Raw genomic sequence first — 18,868 nt, 5'->3', positions numbered from 1 at the left:
TTGCTGTATTCAGCATCCAGGACTTAGGGTTAGTTTAAAAACGTTCCTGCATGGCTCCTCCGTCTGTTCTGACTGCTTCAGATTCCTCGGCTTTTTATGAGCAGATGTGAAGCACATTCTCCTTTTTAACGGCACTTTAGTGTCTCACGACCATGATAGCTTCACTTTGTTAGGGAGCTGTTCTGACAAGAAATGCAGCTTGGCTGTTGTGTGCCATAGTTAAATCATGGTGAATGGAAGTGGGATGGACACGTGCTGAGCAGTTAAATGCAGATAAACATGGCCGCCCGAGTCTCTCCTAATCTGCTTCTGTATAATGAAGTCGCTTCTGGCGGTATCGCATCAGATACAGGCTCTGCTTTTAAATCTGCTGGGAGGTGGAGTCTAATTCTGATGTTAGGCAGGATATTAGGAACAGCATCTGGAGCAGAAAAGCTACTGAGCTGCAGAGAAAAACTGATGGAAAAGTGACAAGAGACAAGATTGCTGTTTTTGTTTTCCTTTGGAGATGTCAAACAGGAAGAGGGACCACAGAGAGCGATCTTTGGAAAATTAATTTGCAGCATTGTCTGATGTATCACAGTCACCTGAACATGTTATGGTATACCCCATCCTGCAATATACCAAGAATATTTTCTGCTTTTTACTTGAAGCTATACAGCCTTTAAAAACCATAAGAACTGTATTGTCTGGAGGAGGAGTAAACTACAGACTCAAAGTGAGCAGTTGAAGATTTAATAAAGTAAGGCTTTCATAAAATAAGAAATGTACAATGCAGACGACTCTCCCTGTGGCTCTACGCTTCTCCAGGAGTGAATGCTGCTTGTCGGGACTTTGATGCAATCAACTGGTTTCCTTATATAGGACATTTTTGACCAATCTGTATAATCTGACCCAATCTGTATAATATGATTGAACTTGACTTTGTAAAGTGCCTTGAGATGACATGTTTCATGAGTTGGCGCAATATAAATAAAATTGATTTGAATTGAATTGAATTGAATATAAAGCACAGAGAAGTTCATCCTAAAGAGGAGCAGAAAAAGCAAGGAACAGATGAGACATGGGCTAAAATGGAACATATGTGAGAGAAGAACACAAACCCAGAAAGCACTTTGTTGTGGATTCTGCCCTCCTCCAACCAACACCCCAGGTGTGTGTCAACATGTACCTTACCCCTCATGCAATATTGATTGTTTAATGTGTTTATGGACAATGCTCTGCAGCTGTATTCATATGGCTTATCACATTTTATCACATTACTACTGAAAAGGCTTGTCTTCATTTTTTGTTTTTATTTTATGAGGATTGTATTTATGGAGCATAATTGGACGAATTGAAGCAGGCAGATGTTTGTTAGAACACATTAGAGAACAAAGAGTATGGCAAAGACCAAGGAACACAGCAGACAGGTCAGGGAGAAAGTTGTGGAGAGGATTAAAGGTAGGGTTTGGTGTTACAACAATGTCTCATCCTTGGATGTTGAAGAAGCTGCTCTGCATAGGTGAGACCAAAGTTGAGCTTTTTCTCCTACATACAAATTGCAACGTGTTGGAGATAACTAGCACGCACCTCGCCTTGAATACAACATCTATATGAGGAACCATGGTGGTGGCAACATCAGGCTGCAGTGGGGCTTTTCTGCAGCAGCTGCTCAGAGTTGACAGAGAAAGAGAAAAACACAGGCAGTCCTCGAATAAAAGCTGTAGAATCTCCAGAAGTATAAAAATGTGGACCGAACGTATGGTCCCAAGCATATTCATGTGTTAGAATGGTCCAGTCAAAGTCCAGACCTAAATCCAATCTCCAGTCCAATCTCTCCATGCAATCTGACTGAGGATGAGCTATTTTGCTAAGAAGACAGAAATGTAGCCTCTAGATGGAAAGCGTGGGAGACGTTCCTCTTCAGACTTGTAGCTGCACACGTCATATTCTTATCTTGATATTTTTTAAGATTATAAAAAGCTTGTGTGACATTTCTTCCCACTTCGCAGCTGTCCTCTACTCTGGGTTGTGCTGTCGTATGATTTCCATAAAAGTACACTGAAGTTTTTTGCTGTAACGTAGAGAAAGGTGAAACGTACATGTAATGATAATTCAGGTAACACCTGACTAGCGTTCCTTCTCCATTTTGTCTCCAGGCACAGCGAAGCGCTCTTCCCTCCAGGGGGAGGAGAAGGCCTCCTCTGGGACCCTCACCCTTCAGAAAGGATCCAACTTCAACACAATGCCAGCCAGCATGGCCAAGGTTCACCTCCAGAATGTGGCAGACTACTCCAGCCACACTCTGACTCTGCGCAGGGAGAAAGGTGCCACAAAGGGAATCAGCACCGAGCTCCCGGGTGCCAAATCCATCTACATCTGCGACGGAGAGCTCTTCAAGCAGCTGGATGGAGATCTGCCGCGAGGGAACGGGGAGGGCAGCAGCTCGGAGAGCGCTGGCAAGGGCCCAGGGTACGTGATTCTACCAACAAACAACACGGGCACCCTGAAAGCTGCCAAGGGGAAAGATGATCAGACCAAGTACAACATCGCCATTGAGCAGCTCCCTCAGAGCAGGCTCATCCATCTGGCCAACCCAACCAGTGGAGAGCCAGTTCCTGGTTTTGGGCTCAAGAGCCTTCCCACTGACCAGGTCAGTGTGTCGTGTTCTGACAGAGACTCACCTGCTCATAACCTGCAGAGCATGCCCAGAGACTCCCAAACAGCAAACAACTTGGCAGATGCAGGCGAGTCTGGCAACTCCGGCGGGATGTCCAAGAGTGAAACTGTGTCCACGCTGTCCATGAGCTCACTGGAGGTAAGACCACTACAAGGAGCTTCACAAGCCCCACTTATTGCCAGCAACTCTAAGATTTAGGGGGCCTGATATTAAAGTTGTGGGAGAAAAATGTTTATACAGTATACTAAATTATTATGACTCTGTTTCCAAAACATGTGGATAACTCGCGTAACTGCAACATATGTATGTTTAAAATAGATGTTAAAAATGGTAGATCAAACATTTCATGTGTCTGAAGTATCAGTTTAATTAGATCAGATTGAACTAGAAAGTTTGATTAACATTTTCTGCAGATCGTCCTGGTTTTGGAAACATTGTTTCATGTTTAGATTATTTGATTGTTTTGCTGTTAAATGTTAACTTACTCATTAGAATGATACCAACCCCATCAAAGCAACAACCAGAAGCACAATGTCTCATTTGATCTAAAACAGTGCTGTAAAGGAGGCAGCAGTGTCTCATTTCCACATGCAGGTGTGTTCCTAATCCAGTCACCTGGAAGTCCATTCATTACTTTGGGGAGCCCAGAATCCCTGACAGGTTGTGCACGTTGTCATTTACTTTTTCTGTCATTTGTTCACCGTTATACGTAGACAGTTTCTGTAGAGAAATGAGGGAGAGCAGGTGGAAATCATTACTTGTTCTAATACTGAAACAGACTGGCAGAAAGCATCCTTGTTGTTGTTCAGCTATTTCACTGCTATAGCTGTATGAGTCTAAGCTTCTCTTCAGACGACTCTGTAAAGCCACATAAAGCAAAGGCACTCTACAGTGTGCCGTTTAGCAGACTTAGGCAGTTTGATTAGAAATGTAGCTACAGCACCACACAGAACCCTGAAAGCCATACAGCCTGCTAGTAACATCAGGTGATTTTCATCCTTTTCAGATCATTTCTAGATCTGTTTCCTCGAGACCCCCATCCCATACTCCTGCCACTGCAGGAGGCCATCTGCTACAGCAGATTTTCACCGATTAACTATTTTCCTGTGAGCATTATAATTCCTGCACCTTATCTATTAATAATAGGTTTTGTTTGCAGACAATTAACTGGAGGCACAGAAAATGTGCTGAAGCCCAGTTATCAACGAGTCTTATCAGCATGGCAGCACTGTCCTGGCACACCAGCAAATGAAAGACAGGCCGAGTCAGAAACCTGCTTAGAAATGAGGAAGTGGCTCATATTTCAGCTTCAGTATTTTGACAGCATTATAGGAGCTTTCCTAACTTAGTTAACATGCGTTAAAGCAGCGTATTAAGGCTAACCAGTAATAAAGGAGATCTCCCCCCACGTTTCTCCCGTGGTGAAACATGGCGACGGCGGCATCATGCTGTGGGCAGGCTGTTCTTCAGCAGGGACAGGAAGCTGGTGGAAGATAGCTGCCGCTAAATTCACAGCAATCATTGAGGAAGGATTAAATCTGGTGTATGTTCCTGCAGGCCTGAAACTAGATTGGAATTATTTTAAAACTTTAAAAGGACCGGAGGATGTTTTATTGCATCCTGAGTGATATAACAATAGCTATTAAAACAAGAATACTTATTTTTTTCCAATAAATACAATTAAACATAAAAGCATTGCTGTCTTCTCACTGCAACCCCGAAATATGCAAAAATGGGGCAAATTATCAGCACATTATACAGAATTACTGGCTAAACACACATGGATGTGGAAATAAAACATTGTTTATTATTTGAAATGGCTATTAGAAAAGTCTTAAAAAAGCTCAGTAGACTGAACGCTGGAGTGTACATCATTCAGGCAGATGATGTCATCATAACACACTTCTAATAATTTGGCTGTTCTGATGGGGTTAGTTCACTGGAATATGGTAATATACAACATTTAGAGTGTATATTTTTTTATTTATAGCAGACAGACTGTAAACAATGTTAATTTCATCCTTTCATCACATTTTCTCCTTTTTCTGTCTCTAAATAAAGAGACATCAGCATTTAACTTTTAGCAAGTTGCCGTTTCTCCCTCGTCAGTCATGAATGATGCTGCGTCTGATATTTAACATGAACTTATCGTTAATAGAAGCAGCTGAAGGAACAATTAAATAGTGTAATTGCTTTCTGGAATAACTTATTGTGCCTAGTAAGTGTTTAACCATCGCAGCATTAGAGTGAGAAATGATTCCCAGCCATGATCACCATATGAGGCAAACACTATTAGACTGAATAATCAATCTGAGGAATGCTTAGAAGTATCATTAATTACTGCCTCAACATTTCATTTTTTCATCCATTTGGTCATCCCTGAGCTGATGCATATCAGAGCTGCTTGCCTTCACTCATAACAAGCGCAGTATCACAAGGAGCATTCCAGCTTTTCTGGGCCCGTGCAAGAAGAGCATCTTTGAAAAGGTTAGTTCTCTGAGAGCTGGCGATGCAGACAGCTGCATGGGGATGAGACAACACGCCCATCAGCACAAAGTGGCTCAGACATCTGCCTGCTGGTGTCTTTTCACTCCGGGGCAAAACACACTTCCATAATGGCGCGTGAGGCAGCAGCTGCCAGAGGAAGCGAGCAACCTGGAGGTCAGGCTTTCCTTCATCACTCTGGGACAGCTGACCTAAAGGTCATTCGGTCACAATCTGTTTGTTGCAAAGCCGTGCCAGCGGGCTCTGAATTACCAACAGCGGAGCTCGGTTCGTCCCCCGTGACTCACTCCTCCTAAGCCCACAAAAACCTTTTCTAAACCGGTTCATGTGGTGCTACACTATTAAACACTTGGCTATTTCTGCTCACAAGACCTCCGATACCAAGACGCAATTTTAATCTCTCTGTCTCATCTCCCCCCAGAGACGAAAATCACGCTATGCAGAGCTTGACTTTGAGGTAATTCTGGTCTCTTTGCTTCCTACAGAGATTCTTAAACGTAAAACAAAGAGCCTGATGTCTGTTGTCAAGACTTCTAATATTTGAACTACTTTTATTTTGCAGAGGTGATAGTAATGTGCAGCGTAGGGACATTTCATGTGCAGAGAAAGCAGAAGTAGAACTGATGGCAGTCTGTTCTATTTACCTTGTACATAACGTGCAATGTTCCTGTGTAGAAAATAATGCACACCCGGAAACGCCACCAGGACATGTTTCAGGACCTGAACAGGAAGATTCAGAGTGCAGACAAGGATAGAGAGTCTCCACCTGTTGATGCCAAAGCTGCCAAAAGATGGAGTGTGTCCTCTACCGGCAGCGACAAGACCAACATGAGTGTAAATAGTTTGATTTTATTCTGCCCCTCCCCCTCTTCAGTACTGAATGTTTCCCTATCCCTCTAACAACCAGCATCAATTAACACCAGAATCAGGTCTCCTGTTTAACTGTCAATGCATATGTTCTAAACATGGTGGTTTATTATTCTGGGTCGTTAGAACCAGCATAAATGAGCTGTGGGTTCAAGCTGTGGGTGAGCATGTACGGTACTGACTGCAAAAGTACTGTCCCATTTTGTCACATTACAACCACAAACTGTCAAATGTATTTTATTAGAATTGGATCTTTTAGAGCAGGGGTGTCAAACTCATTTCTATATGGGGCCACTTTGGCGTCACGAAGTCATGAAAAGGGCCGGTTGCACGTGTATAGACGATACTTTTCATTCCATAATTTCATTCCAGTTCAGATAGAAGTATAAAAAATGCACAGTAACATAAAAGTAGCAACCTTAGGCCCAGTTTATACAGTTTATCTGCAAAAAACGTTGATATTGGGGTGAGTTACACTTACAGGAGGCACAGTTTTAGCCACTTTATACACTTTCAAAGGATATATGCCTCCACTTTATGACATGATATGCTGTTTTTTTTGGCTCTTGAGGGCCGGATAACTTACCTTGACGCGCCGGATTTGGCCCGCGGGCCTTGAGTTTGACACCTGTGTTTTTGAGCAACAGAAATCGCTTCCCTTCACAAGTTTCCTAACTGCTGTATAGAGTCCAGTTGTGTGTCCTTTACCCTCTGTCCAAACCCAACTGTCTTCTTTCCTCCCTCAGAGGTGTTAGAGAACGTTAGAGAACAACCATCGTCATACAGCAGACAGGGAGAATGTTGTGGAGAAGTTTAAAGCAGGGTTAGGCTATGAAACAAAATCATCTCGCGTCTCTCGAGTTGGAAGAGGAAGGGTTTTGTTGACACAAGCCATGCAGCAGACATGCGCTCAACATTTAATACCACTGCCAGCCTATAATAGCAGTATGTGGTGGAAACTTGCCCATGACTTTGAGAATATCATCTTCATGGTGAGACATGGTGCTCAGCAGGAACAAGGAAGCTAGTCAGAAATATGGTTGGTGCTAAATCCTGGAACACCCTGGAAGAAAAGCTGCTAGAGGCTGCAGAGATTCACACATGTTCCCTTTCTGTTTGTAAAGAAGAACGGGCAGCTCTATCTCTAGGGGTGCAAAGCTGATGGAGGCAGACCCTAAAAGCAGAAACTGCAGCAAAACATGGTTCTATAAAAGTATTGGCTCCCCGTGCACACTGCGCTTTTTATGAAAAAGAAACATCATATAGAATTTAAATAAAATATATTGAAGTTTGTGTTTTTAATGTGACAAAATATGGAAAAGTTGATATACTATTTTCTGCAAATAGCTTCACAATATATAAACAACTAAGACTTTACCCAAAAATAAGGTTGAGCAAACAAATGAAGTCGAGGCAAGAAATGGTAATATAGAGCCGGGGTGGTCAGTTGGGGTATAAAGCTTCACAGGGTAATAAAATCACTGCATACCGAAACAGTGCAGGGAATATGTGTAAATATGACACTCAAGAGTTTAAAAAAGCTGCATACGGACTTTACTCAGCAGCATGAATGGTCACGCTTACATATTTCACATCATCAAACAAATGTGAATATCAGCCAAAGTTAAGCATGGTTAATACAAAACGTTTTCAAATGATGATTTCATTTGATTAAGGGAAAAGAAACAGCTTAATAATGTTTTGAGACTCGAGTGCATACTAGACACATTAATTTTTGTCGAGATGAATATGCATGCACGCATAAATCTCAACCATATGACACAAACATTACTTTGTTATGTGCTGAATATTAATGGAATCAAACACGATCAAAATAAATGTGCTCCAAAAAGTCAACACCCACCACTGCATCTCAGAAAGCTGCAGCCAATCAGGCATCATGTCACCTTAGCCATGGGGGTCTATATGCAGAAGCATGTCCAGACCATATGTGACTAAACATGGGCCTTTTTTAGAGACATGCCATGACATAAAGAGAGCTTCCCTTACGTTGTTGGATAATGGAGTCCCTGTGTCTGGCCTCCTGGTTTTCTTCCAACATCAGCTAAGAGAATAACCTAATAGGTTGCTTTTTGTTTGTTAACCAACTTTTTAACTGAACTCTGACTACTTGCACTACAAAAACAGTGTAAGTGTAAAAGGAAATGCAGCAGTCTCCCTCTCTGCACAGATTTTCAAATATACTCCAGCAGTTTGTATATACTGAAAAAGTCCTTAGGAAATAACAAAGTAGAAAGGCGGTTTAGAACTGTACCTTTCTGTTCAATTATGAATCCAGCTTCCTGTCTGCCCAGAAGAGAGTAATGTTCAATTATTCATATCATGTTACACTTAACTCTATGGTTTCCATGGTGGCTTAAAGGGATTTCATTATTGGAATGTATACAAAATTAAACATTTAAACAGAGGCTGTTATTAATGAACATTTTTACAAATAGCCTGCCTTCCCTGACTGTACATCACTATCAGCATCCCATCCAGGACGTCACACAATATTCTAAACAACATTAAAGCGCCGCAGGCCTCACTTTCTTCAGTGAAGGTCAGTGTTCATGATGCAAGAAGAAAGAGGAGGCTGGGCAAAAAGGGGCATCCATGGGAGCTTTGCAGAGCCAAACCTTCTGCTCACCCAGCAGAACAGAAAGACACATCTCACTTTACCATCTTGATTACTCATTGGGAAGTCTGTTGGGAAGATTCTCTAGACTGACAAGACAAAAACATGTACGATTTGGGGATTTTTTTAGGACCTTGACAACTTGTTTTAATTTACAGAATTGAGAATTCTGCTCTTTATCCTGAGTGAGAATGTCTGGACGAGTCACTTTGGTTGAAAGTTTAAGACTGGCCCAGCCCTGAATTTAAATCTGCTTCCTGCAGCGATCAAAAGCGAGGAGATGGCATCCCACAAGTAAACTGATAGATGATCATTTAGGCTACTGACAATATTATGAAGTACAGAAAATATGTTAGCATCCCCTTTATATATATTCTTTGTAAATTTCTCCACTTTTTATTCATAATTATTCAACATATATCCCATTATTTATTTATCCTCAATAAAATTACATTACTAGAGCCATGCCTAAAACCTGTTGGGCCGCTGAAACTAATTAATTTCCCTCTATGGGGATGATGAAGTTTATCTTATCTGCATATTAATAATTGTGTGATTGGTAGAGAAGTGTATGTGCTCATTTCCTTCATTGTTTCAGTGGTGGATTAGCCAAGCATCTTTATTTCCACCATCTTCCCTGCTTAAGACACTCTTAGGCTCACTAAAAGTTCTCCTCACTATTCCTAACATTTTGTCACTTTAGGAGCTTTCTTAAGGCCCAAGATGTTTTGTGAATAACTTTTATCTCACTGGGGTAAAGGTACTTTTAGGAAGATACTTTTAGTCTCAGGAACCTTTCTGAATACGGGCACTGATATCTTACTGCTCACAAACATTCTTGCAACCAGTGAGTTTTGCATTTTCACACTTGGATGAGGCCGATCTAACTAAACAAATATTCCTGTTTCCATAACAGAGAGATGCCTTGCAATGTAGGATTTTAGAGACATATAGCCCACAAGTCACTGTCTAGTTTGAACGGAGCAGATATTTTTAGATTTTTTTTCTTTTTTATTATAATTTTAAGATTAAAGGGGCCTAGTCACATACTATCACTTTACAAATGTCTACACCAGCAACTCGATCTGGTTGCGTACAAAGGTTTTTGGGTTAAATTATCGAGCCAGTTGGCTTATAATTTAATTCCACTGTTATACACTTTGGTTTTGCTCCATTTATTTGTAAACAAAGATTTTTTTTAACCATAACAACACCATGTGACCCGAAGAACGATATTGCCCATGTGCGCCAAGAGTAAACAAGGAGAACCAATGGAGCCAAGCGAGTCAGTAACTTCCAGTGGGGGGGGGGAAGAATGAGGTTAAGTAAGCCTATCCCTGTAGATTGGGTTACTCTATGACCACACCATGTTGTCACTTTACTGCGTGGCACTGAAGGACAATCTACTTGCTCGTACAGCACCTATGTCAATTGTTGCCATTTTGCTCTCTGAGAGTTACACAGTACTGCCAGCCGATGGCATAACGATGTTTACGTCTGCTGATTGTACCCAGTGCAAAACTCTTCAGGCTCAAAAAAGACAAAGTTAAGGGCATCAGGACGTACACTTGCTGTATATTTTTTTATTTTGAAAATTAATATTAGGTTTTTGTGTTGTTTTTTTAAAGGTCAGAGTACATGACTAGGCCTCTTTAAGCTACCAGTTGACAAATCCTGCTTTGCAATGTCTAGCCTGCTACCTAAGAGCCTCTTCAAATGTAAGGCAGGTTTGTCTTTCGTCTTTTATTTTGTAAGGATTAACCTCTGAATCCTTCTGCCAAACCTTTAAACCGAGACACATACCAAACCAATGTCTGTGTACACTGTTACAACTTCATTATAAACAGAGGTAGACAATTTAATCTTTGTATCTTATTTTTGTAAATAACAATTAAAGATGAGGCTAAAACCTCTTTTTCCCCTTTATCCACAGAACGTAAAACGTAAACCATTTTAGGACATTAAATCCAGTAACCTCAGATGGCATAGCATCCAAATCTTTCCTTTCTCTCTTAGTGAGAAGAATATTCAGAAAGGTGTTGATTTCTAAAAATATTTGGACACAAAGTCTTGATTTGTCAGTAATTAGTGTTAATACAGCATACATCAGCAGCTGCTACAGAGAGTCCATGTTGGCTTTGTAGCTGCATCTAAATGCTGTAGGACACCAGCTCTCGGGGACTGGAGTTGGACACCTGTGCAATAAATAGATGAGCCACTGTGTGAAACTGTGGCAAGTGGGTCTCTGCAACCGCAGACTTCCAGCTCATCTGTTATCAACATACATGGACAAATAAGTCCGTACACTTCCAGTGTAAACAGATGTATCCTAAAATACCTGAAACTAACTAAGGTAGAAAGGTAGCTCTAACAGTTTATTCCACAATCACCACAGATCAGGATTTGCTTCTGAATTTGTATTTATTAGAAAATGTAATATGATTAAACAAACAAAACTGGCCTGGACAAAAGGTATCTGGAATTTATTATTATGTGGCAGAATATTATTTCTGTATGTCATCATGAAATGTCTGCATTTTCCAGTTTGGCTCACTCTCCCCAACCAAACTATTAGAATCAAGCAATCTCCGGTTTGAAGGAGGCACCCAATGTTTGACTGTATATGGGATTTGTTTCATTAAAATCTTCTTGTTCCTTCTTTAAACCTAGAGGTTCTCTGAACTGCCAAATAAACTCCAGTTTGTGTCCCATCTATCATGGAAGCCGGTATATATTGGAGAATTGCTTTAAGGAAATCACTTGTTTGGATAAATAAAGCAATATTCCAGTGAGCAAGTAGGGTACCAATACATTCTGAATATGATGCACACAGCAGACAGTTTTATACTAAATTAGGTGTTCATTGCTGTCTGATAAGCTACACATATGTAGGTGACTAGAAAGCAAGTTGAGATGCATGATAACGTGTCATTAGTTTCAATAATATAATGTTATCAAATATGATATATATTCATATTTAAAATACGATCAGTTTTGGCTTTTTCATAAATTGTTGCATAACAACAAATACAAATTCATATTTTATTTTTTACGTTAGACCACTGACATAAAATAAGAAACAATTTCTTACTTCTACCAGAGTAGAACACAAATGAGGCATAACATTATGACGGGTGAATTGAATAACACTGAACTTCTCATCGTAGCTCCTGTTAGATGGCTGGGTGTCTCAGGCAGCATGTGAACATTTGTCCTCAAAGAAGTAGGAAAAATTGTCAGTTGGGAAGGTGCGTTCATATTGAATGCAAATGTGGCAGGCCGAGTAACAGATTTACATGATGTCCCTATGCACAGGTGCAACACAGGTGCAACACAGGAGCGATGTGACACTAAGCAAGGCCAGAGGCAATTTTAGTGATACAAAACATGCAGTTTTGGTGATTAAAGCTAAACCAATGCAACACGAAACCTGTGAGAGATGTGAAGCAACAGTTTCTGGAGTTGAAAAAGCTGGACTTTTGTATATTTTTGCACTGCGACAACCAATCAGGAACTGGATGTGGCTGTGATGTGGGGTGAAGGACTGTGGCACAGACGAAGCTGTTTTCATTCAACATGGAATAAAAGCTGATAGTGGCGGTCAGCAGTCAGCCTGAACTGTATGACTCAGTTACCAATTATTACTACTGAGACAAGTCCAGAAAGAAACAAGCCTGGAGAAGAGTGAGGGAGGAGACTGGAGTGGCAGCTAAGTGAAAGCGTCACTAGATAGAGCCATTGTACTGCTGTATTTCTGGCTTGTTGCACGCTATGAGAACGGTCAGCAGTATGTCAGGAGAGAGACAGCTAGCAAGAATGGATACATTGTGGCGCCATTAACGTTCAGTGTGAACGCAACACAACGATTTGAGTGAGTTTGACTGGTAACAAGTTGTGGTGACTGGTCAGAGAACATCCAACACTGCAGATCTTGTGGAGTATATCTGGCCTGGAGTTTGCAGTAGCTCTTAGAAATGTTCAGGGGAGGACCATGCAGGCTCATGGACACATATGGGGATTTAAAGCTCACCCATGGGGTCTATCCTAACAGATGAGCGAATGTAGTTCATGTTTCCTTTATCACATTGATGGTCCAATCTGACCATCTCTCACATTGGGAACACATGATACCACTATGGTAAGAAGTCAAGCCAGCAAACACAGCTTTTGGACAATGTTCTGCTAGGAAGCCTTGGCTCTGGACAACTGTGTGGATGAGATTTTCACACCTACTAAACCATTGTTGAAGACATGTTCACCCCTTTGTGGAAATGGTGTTCCCTGTTAGCTGTGGCCTCATTCAGCAGGATAATAAACACTGTTACAGAGCAATGTAGTTCCGGAATAGTTTGAGGAGCACAAGTTTGACGTGACTGTTTGGGCTCCATATTTCCCAGATCTCAACCCAATTCAACATATGTGGGATATTGTGGGCAAACAAGTCTGATCCATGGTAAACAAATCTCATCCATTGTATAGCAACTTAAAGTATCTGCTGCTAATAGTGTGCTGCAAGGTACAACAGCACACCTTTAGCGATCCAGCAGGGTCCAAGACAAGAAGAGTTAAAGCTGCTTTGGCAGCAATTTGGAGACCTATAGCAGGCAGGTCATAATGTTATGCCTGATATATCTACTTAGTATATCAATACTTGCCTCAGCTGTCAGCAAAAAATATTCGTAGAATTTTAGTGTACATTATATGTCCATCAGAAATTAAAGCAATTACAATATTCTTACAATTAGTATTGGAATTTAGGTTTTAGTATTGTGCTACCACTGTCAGTATATAATGCCGGCCTATGCCCACACTTTAATGACCCTAAAAAGCTGCAAAGATCCAATGACCAACCTCACCTGACAGGAGGAGAAAGATAGTACTCTTTCTCTGTTTCTCCCATTTCATATTGGAATTATGTTTTTTTAGCATGCTCTGAATAAATCTCGTGGATGAAGCAAGATTATCAGATTACCTGTGAAATGTTCTTGACCTGAGAACAAGGAATAGGGGGGCGGGGGGGGGGGGGCATTCATGCCACCTCATGCTTGCATTGAGCTCCTTTACTGGAAAGTACACGTGCTTTCCTTATTTTTCATATTTTAGTTGGATCACTGTATAAAAACAGTTTTTGTTCCATTTTTTGCAAAGATATAGACATATATTCCATGACCACCATTTCCACAAAATACATTTATTCTGTTAATAAATATTGCTAATTGTGTTTACAGTGCTGTGGAAAGTATCTGCCTGCTGACAGGTTTCCTCTTTTTTTTTTTTTTTTTTTTGCTTTCTTGCCACCATCAGTCAAAGATAACCTGATAACAAACTATAATTCTTTGTTTCAGACATTTCTTTCATTAAGGGGAAAAGTTATCCAAACCAACCTGGTTTTATGTGAAAGTTAATTGTCTTTGGAAAATGTGAGTCCTCTTATGTACACCTTTCTAAGAAATATGCACTTTGATGTCGTCAGTCCCCAGAAATTTGCCTAAAGTGTTTAGATAATCAAAATATTTTTTTTGGCACGTGATTTAGCAGTGTTCTTGGACTTGGAGCTCAGGCTCTTTCTTATTGTTGAATCATGATAGTGAGGCTTGCAGATCCCAGAACTACATGTTGTTCTGGATCCCAGAACTACATGTTGTTCTGGATCCCAGAACTACATGTTGTTCTGGGATCAGTGTGTGACTGGTTTTGGTAAACCAGTCTCTCCTGGGAAGTAGTGACCTCTCAGTTTTTGTATTATTTTCCGTCTGAGGATAGTGGCTTTCCTTGTGGTTCGCTGACGTTCCAAAGCCTTAGAACAGTCTTTGTAACCCAGACTGATACCTGTTATTGACATTGTTTCTCATTTGTTCTCAAATTTCTTTAGTTCAGGGCATTGGGAGATCCGTTAGCCTACTTTGACATCAGCCTAGCTTGGTGTGGATAGCTGTTTTTCCCTTAATGATTGAAATCATTAGCAACCTGCTTTTTTATTTACAGAGATTACCTTTGTCTGATGGTAAAATGAGTTTGGTGTTCTGAAATATTTAGGTAAAATAAAACAAGAACTGAATAAACTGTTACATTGTCCCTACACAGCACATAAGAATAAATGTGAGTGTGAGTAGACAATGAGTTTATATCTTTTGAGATGCTACTTATTTTTGAAATAAGAAACTTTTAGGTCAGGGGTGGCCTCCTTCAATCTTCAGGAGCTGGTGTTCCGCATGCTTCAGATGTCCTCTGGTTAAACCTACCTGAATCAAATGAGTGGTTCATTACAAAGCCCCTGCAGTACTTGAAGTCATTTATTTAGCTGTGCTCCAAAAGGGACACCTCTAAAACATGCGGAAAACCAGCTCATGACAACTGGAGCTGGCCACTTCCAGTTAAGGCAATATTATCTGTGAAATGTACAAAAATACAAGCTCTGTCATCATGTCCCTTCCCCAGGACAAGCAGCAGACTCCCAGTAAGAGGGCGTGGGAGGGCATCCGCAAACCCCACTCACCCCCATCCTGGGTAAGGAAGGAGCTGGAAACCGTAGCCGCCTCCCCTCTGGAGCTGCAGACAGTGGAGTGGGAGAAGACCAGTGCCACTATTCCCCTGGTGGGGCAAGAGATCATGGACCTGCAGACAGAGGTCTGACATCTCATTCCGGCCTCACACCCTGCCGCTCCCTGTCTTCTCCAGTGCTGTCAGAACACCCACCACACACATACACTCAAACACACCCACACAATGCCATGCTCAACACACAAAGGGGTAGAGTCTTCTGCAAGGATGGAGAGAGAAGGAGGTCTGAGGACGAGATTCACAATATTGGAAAATAACGTTTCGATCCAAGAGGAACGTGGCGTCCCTGTTTGCGTTTTCATTTGATGTTTTGATGTCAGCGAAAAACTGATCACCATGTAAATGATCGGCTGGCTCATGACAAAAGACAGATTACTTCTACGTGTGCATTATCCACATGTCTTATAAACAGCATAGCAAAGGTAATTATACCATGTCCCCCCCTGTATTAAATGGTTACAATGTAATAATCTTGCTTATGTCTCCTTTTCCCACTATTGAGACTGTTGCTACATTACTGTTCAGCTCTGTTCTGATGTTTCCTCCTGGATGCTGATGTTGTGCACAGCTGAAGATGCCTCTGAGTTAAACCTGAACCATGGTTTGAGGAGACAGACTACCAAGACTACACCTATCTGCTCATTATCAGGACTTGCTCCTCAATAGTGATCAAGCCACAGTGATTGGAGCATGCCATGGCCAACGTGACTGTGACCAGAAGGGTCACAATGAAGAGGGGAAAAAAAGACCTTATCCAGGGAGAATTCAGAGACAATGGCGTGCAGGTGGGCCATGTATGAGCTCTATGCTCCATCATCAAAGCCTTCCCAAAATGGACCTTCAGGGCGGTGGATCCAGTGGGAGCCCGGTTCAGCAAACACAACCCTTAGAGCAAGAGATGCTCAACATGATGGCAGTCTGGAGATTCTAAGTAAAAGGGCCCAGTTTGTGTGAGTGTGCCCTGAGAGATGAAGGAAGAGTAAGCGACTATACTTATATCTGGTTCATTGGTCAAAAGTAATGATTTTATCAAACAGGATGGGGGCTGCACAGAGGGAAAGCACAAGGCTCATTTGGAGTCCTGATGTATAGCATTGTAATTATTTCAACAGAGTTCTACAGAATGGATTTTAGCCTATAAATATCTTTCTTACTGTGCTTGAGGATAGTTGTTCTCATTATTATGAATATGAACATGATTATTCTGATACTGATTCTCCCATTCCCTCCCCCTTTCTCATCAGGGTACTGGACTACAAGTGTTCTGTATCACAATGTAACTGTGTGTGTTTTGATATCACCGCTGAGTCACTTCCTCAGATCTGTGTTTGTCTAAACCCTGAACCCCCCCGACCTCTACCAACATCCTCTGATCTGCACTCCAACCCCATGACATGCACAGCCATCGCCTGTCCCAAACCCACCCCACCCCTCACCTCCATTTTATTTGACCAGGACCGCTTCTTTGTTAATGTACAGTTTTCAGAGCACAATATGAATGTGTCCTATTTCTAATAAAAACATATCTATATAATGAATCAGTGTCTGTTTTCTGATGTTAAAAGGTATACATTTTCACGTTTTGTCACAAAACATCGACAAACATAAATGAATTTTATTGAACTTTTATCTGATGGGCCATTATTGTGAGATGAAAGGAAAACAAAGTATTTTTCAGATTTTGTTTTACAATTGAAACTCTTGTCTTTCTGGAGTTTCTGGAGTGTAGTTTAAAATTGTAATCAGACCCCCTCTGAGTGAATACTTTGTAGAACCACTTTTTGTGACAAATATAGCACAAATTTAGATTTAAAAGCATTTGTGAATATCAAGTCCTACTATACGTTGTGTAAATATATGAATCTGCTCTGATCTAGACCACTCTCCTGCAGTTAAGACTGTATGTTTATGGTTGGTGTCACCTCAGTCTCAAGTCTTCTGCAGCCACATTCAACTTCCCACCAACTGAACAGTTTTTATGTCCCTTCTGAATAAATCCATCCCCACTGCATATGTGCTATAAGGTGCACTTAAGATCCATAAATTTTCTCAAAAATTCATGGTGCGCCCTATAATCCGGTGCGCCTTATTTATGACCGATATGATTGCGCTTACTGACCGATTTTATGTGGTACATGCATTCAGAAATCTGTTAAAATGTGTATGTACAACTTTGGTAAACAACAAACGATATTCGGAGAATTACGGTGCACTGTGTCACTACCTGATCGGCTCCGCAACAGGACCCATGAGCTGTCTACAAGACTGCCTGACTGTAATGTCTAAACTAGAAGTGCATTCATGTTAGGCGGCCCATGCCCAGAGTACAAGCTAGAAACAATAAACCAAGTAAATTAATTCAACATAAAAGTTCCATCTATTTTGGCCTTATGTTAGAAACAGGGCAGTGTAGTCCAACTACTCTGTCCTCCCGGCAGAGTCGGATGGCTCTCCCTCTCAGGAGAGAGCGGTGTGAAGGAGGAAACACACCGACGCATTGCGGTGCGCAAGCGCAGCAAAGCAGCATTTGTGCTTCCTACGCTTAGGTTAGCTTTTCATTTTAATCAGTCAATAAATGTACACTAGAAGCATAATAAGCCCATACCATGCACATATTTACGCTACGCAATACCTAAATTAGACTGAAGTTCTAATTTCAGATGCTTATACGCTCCTGTTTGGCAGGGAATAAACGGGAAAACAACATCCTGTGTCAAGGTTCACTTCCGGAAGTATCCCATAATAAGAGTCGTCGAAATTAAAGCACCATGGATGATGTAGTTGTGTCAAGCTAACAAACTAAAATATGTGATTTCTAATCAGATATGGTGAAGACACAGACTTTTAGGTGATTAAAACATAGGATATAACACTGGTAATTTAATACATTACCCATACATTACTGGTTATTTGTCTTTCTTTAATTACTTATGCATTACGAAAGTTCTTCTCTCTACAGAATCATGCAGCTGTGGAGCGCACTTTACAGCATCTGGTTTAAATTTACACTTTTAAAAACACAGCCATAAGCCGCACTGCTTAGGTTATGTGGCCAGTGTATTTCCTTCTTAAGGTGACCAGATTTGATTTCTTTAATGAAAACTGGGCACGTCTCTGATTTTGTCAAGCACAGAATCTCTGCCTGGCTGTTGGTTTGTTTTGTCTGAACTGCTACGCGGACGGGGAAGGTGTGTTCGGCAAAGCTGTACTATTTTGGGACAGTGGCAAGACTGGGTAAATACCTCTTGTTGTAGTAAACCTTTTTACTCCATCATGATACACTGAAATCGTGGACATTTCCAAGGACAGATCATCCAAAACAGGGTCTGTCTCCGGAAATCGGGGATGTCTTGTCACCCTACCGGAGGGGCGGAGTGATATTACACACTTGCGAAGAATATGAAATGCACCTTATAATCCAGTGTGTCTTATATGTGGACAAAGACACTCATAGACACGTAGGTTTACAGTGCGCATTATAATCAGGTGTGCCTTATGGTTCAAACAATACGGTAACACATAACTTTGCAGGATGAGAGAAAAGCATAAGAATGGAGCTAAATTAATAAGCAAGATATTTGGGGGCAGCAGGTTCAGCTACCACGGGAGATCTGGAGTGAATGAGACTCAGAAAA

The 18,868-nt window shown here is 41.2% G+C and overlaps 1 protein-coding gene across 9 annotated transcripts in view; it reads left to right on the top strand.

The window, feature by feature from the left end:
- Positions 1–16,771, top strand: part of adgrb1a (adhesion G protein-coupled receptor B1a) — a 234,214-nt gene extending 217,443 nt beyond the window's left edge. For 8 of the 9 annotated variants that reach the window (XM_036128777.1, XM_036128803.1, XM_036128795.1 and 5 more), the window contains 4 exons: positions 2,142–2,800; positions 5,589–5,624; positions 5,843–6,001; positions 15,111–16,771. In XM_036128777.1, the coding sequence (XP_035984670.1) occupies positions 2,142–2,800; positions 5,589–5,624; positions 5,843–6,001; positions 15,111–15,305 (1,049 nt within the window). In that variant the 3' untranslated portion in view covers positions 15,306–16,771. The remainder of the gene's footprint in view (positions 1–2,141; positions 2,801–5,588; positions 5,625–5,842; positions 6,002–15,110) is intronic. The other variant, XM_036128809.1, reaches the window with a different exon arrangement.
- The last annotated feature ends 2,097 nt before the right edge of the window (positions 16,772–18,868 follow it).

The sequence above is a fragment of the Fundulus heteroclitus genome, chromosome 3 (genome assembly GCF_011125445.2).
Source record: "Fundulus heteroclitus isolate FHET01 chromosome 3, MU-UCD_Fhet_4.1, whole genome shotgun sequence".
Classification (NCBI taxonomy): domain Eukaryota; kingdom Metazoa; phylum Chordata; class Actinopteri; order Cyprinodontiformes; family Fundulidae; genus Fundulus; species Fundulus heteroclitus.
This window is presented reverse-complemented; position numbering and strand designations above follow the sequence as displayed.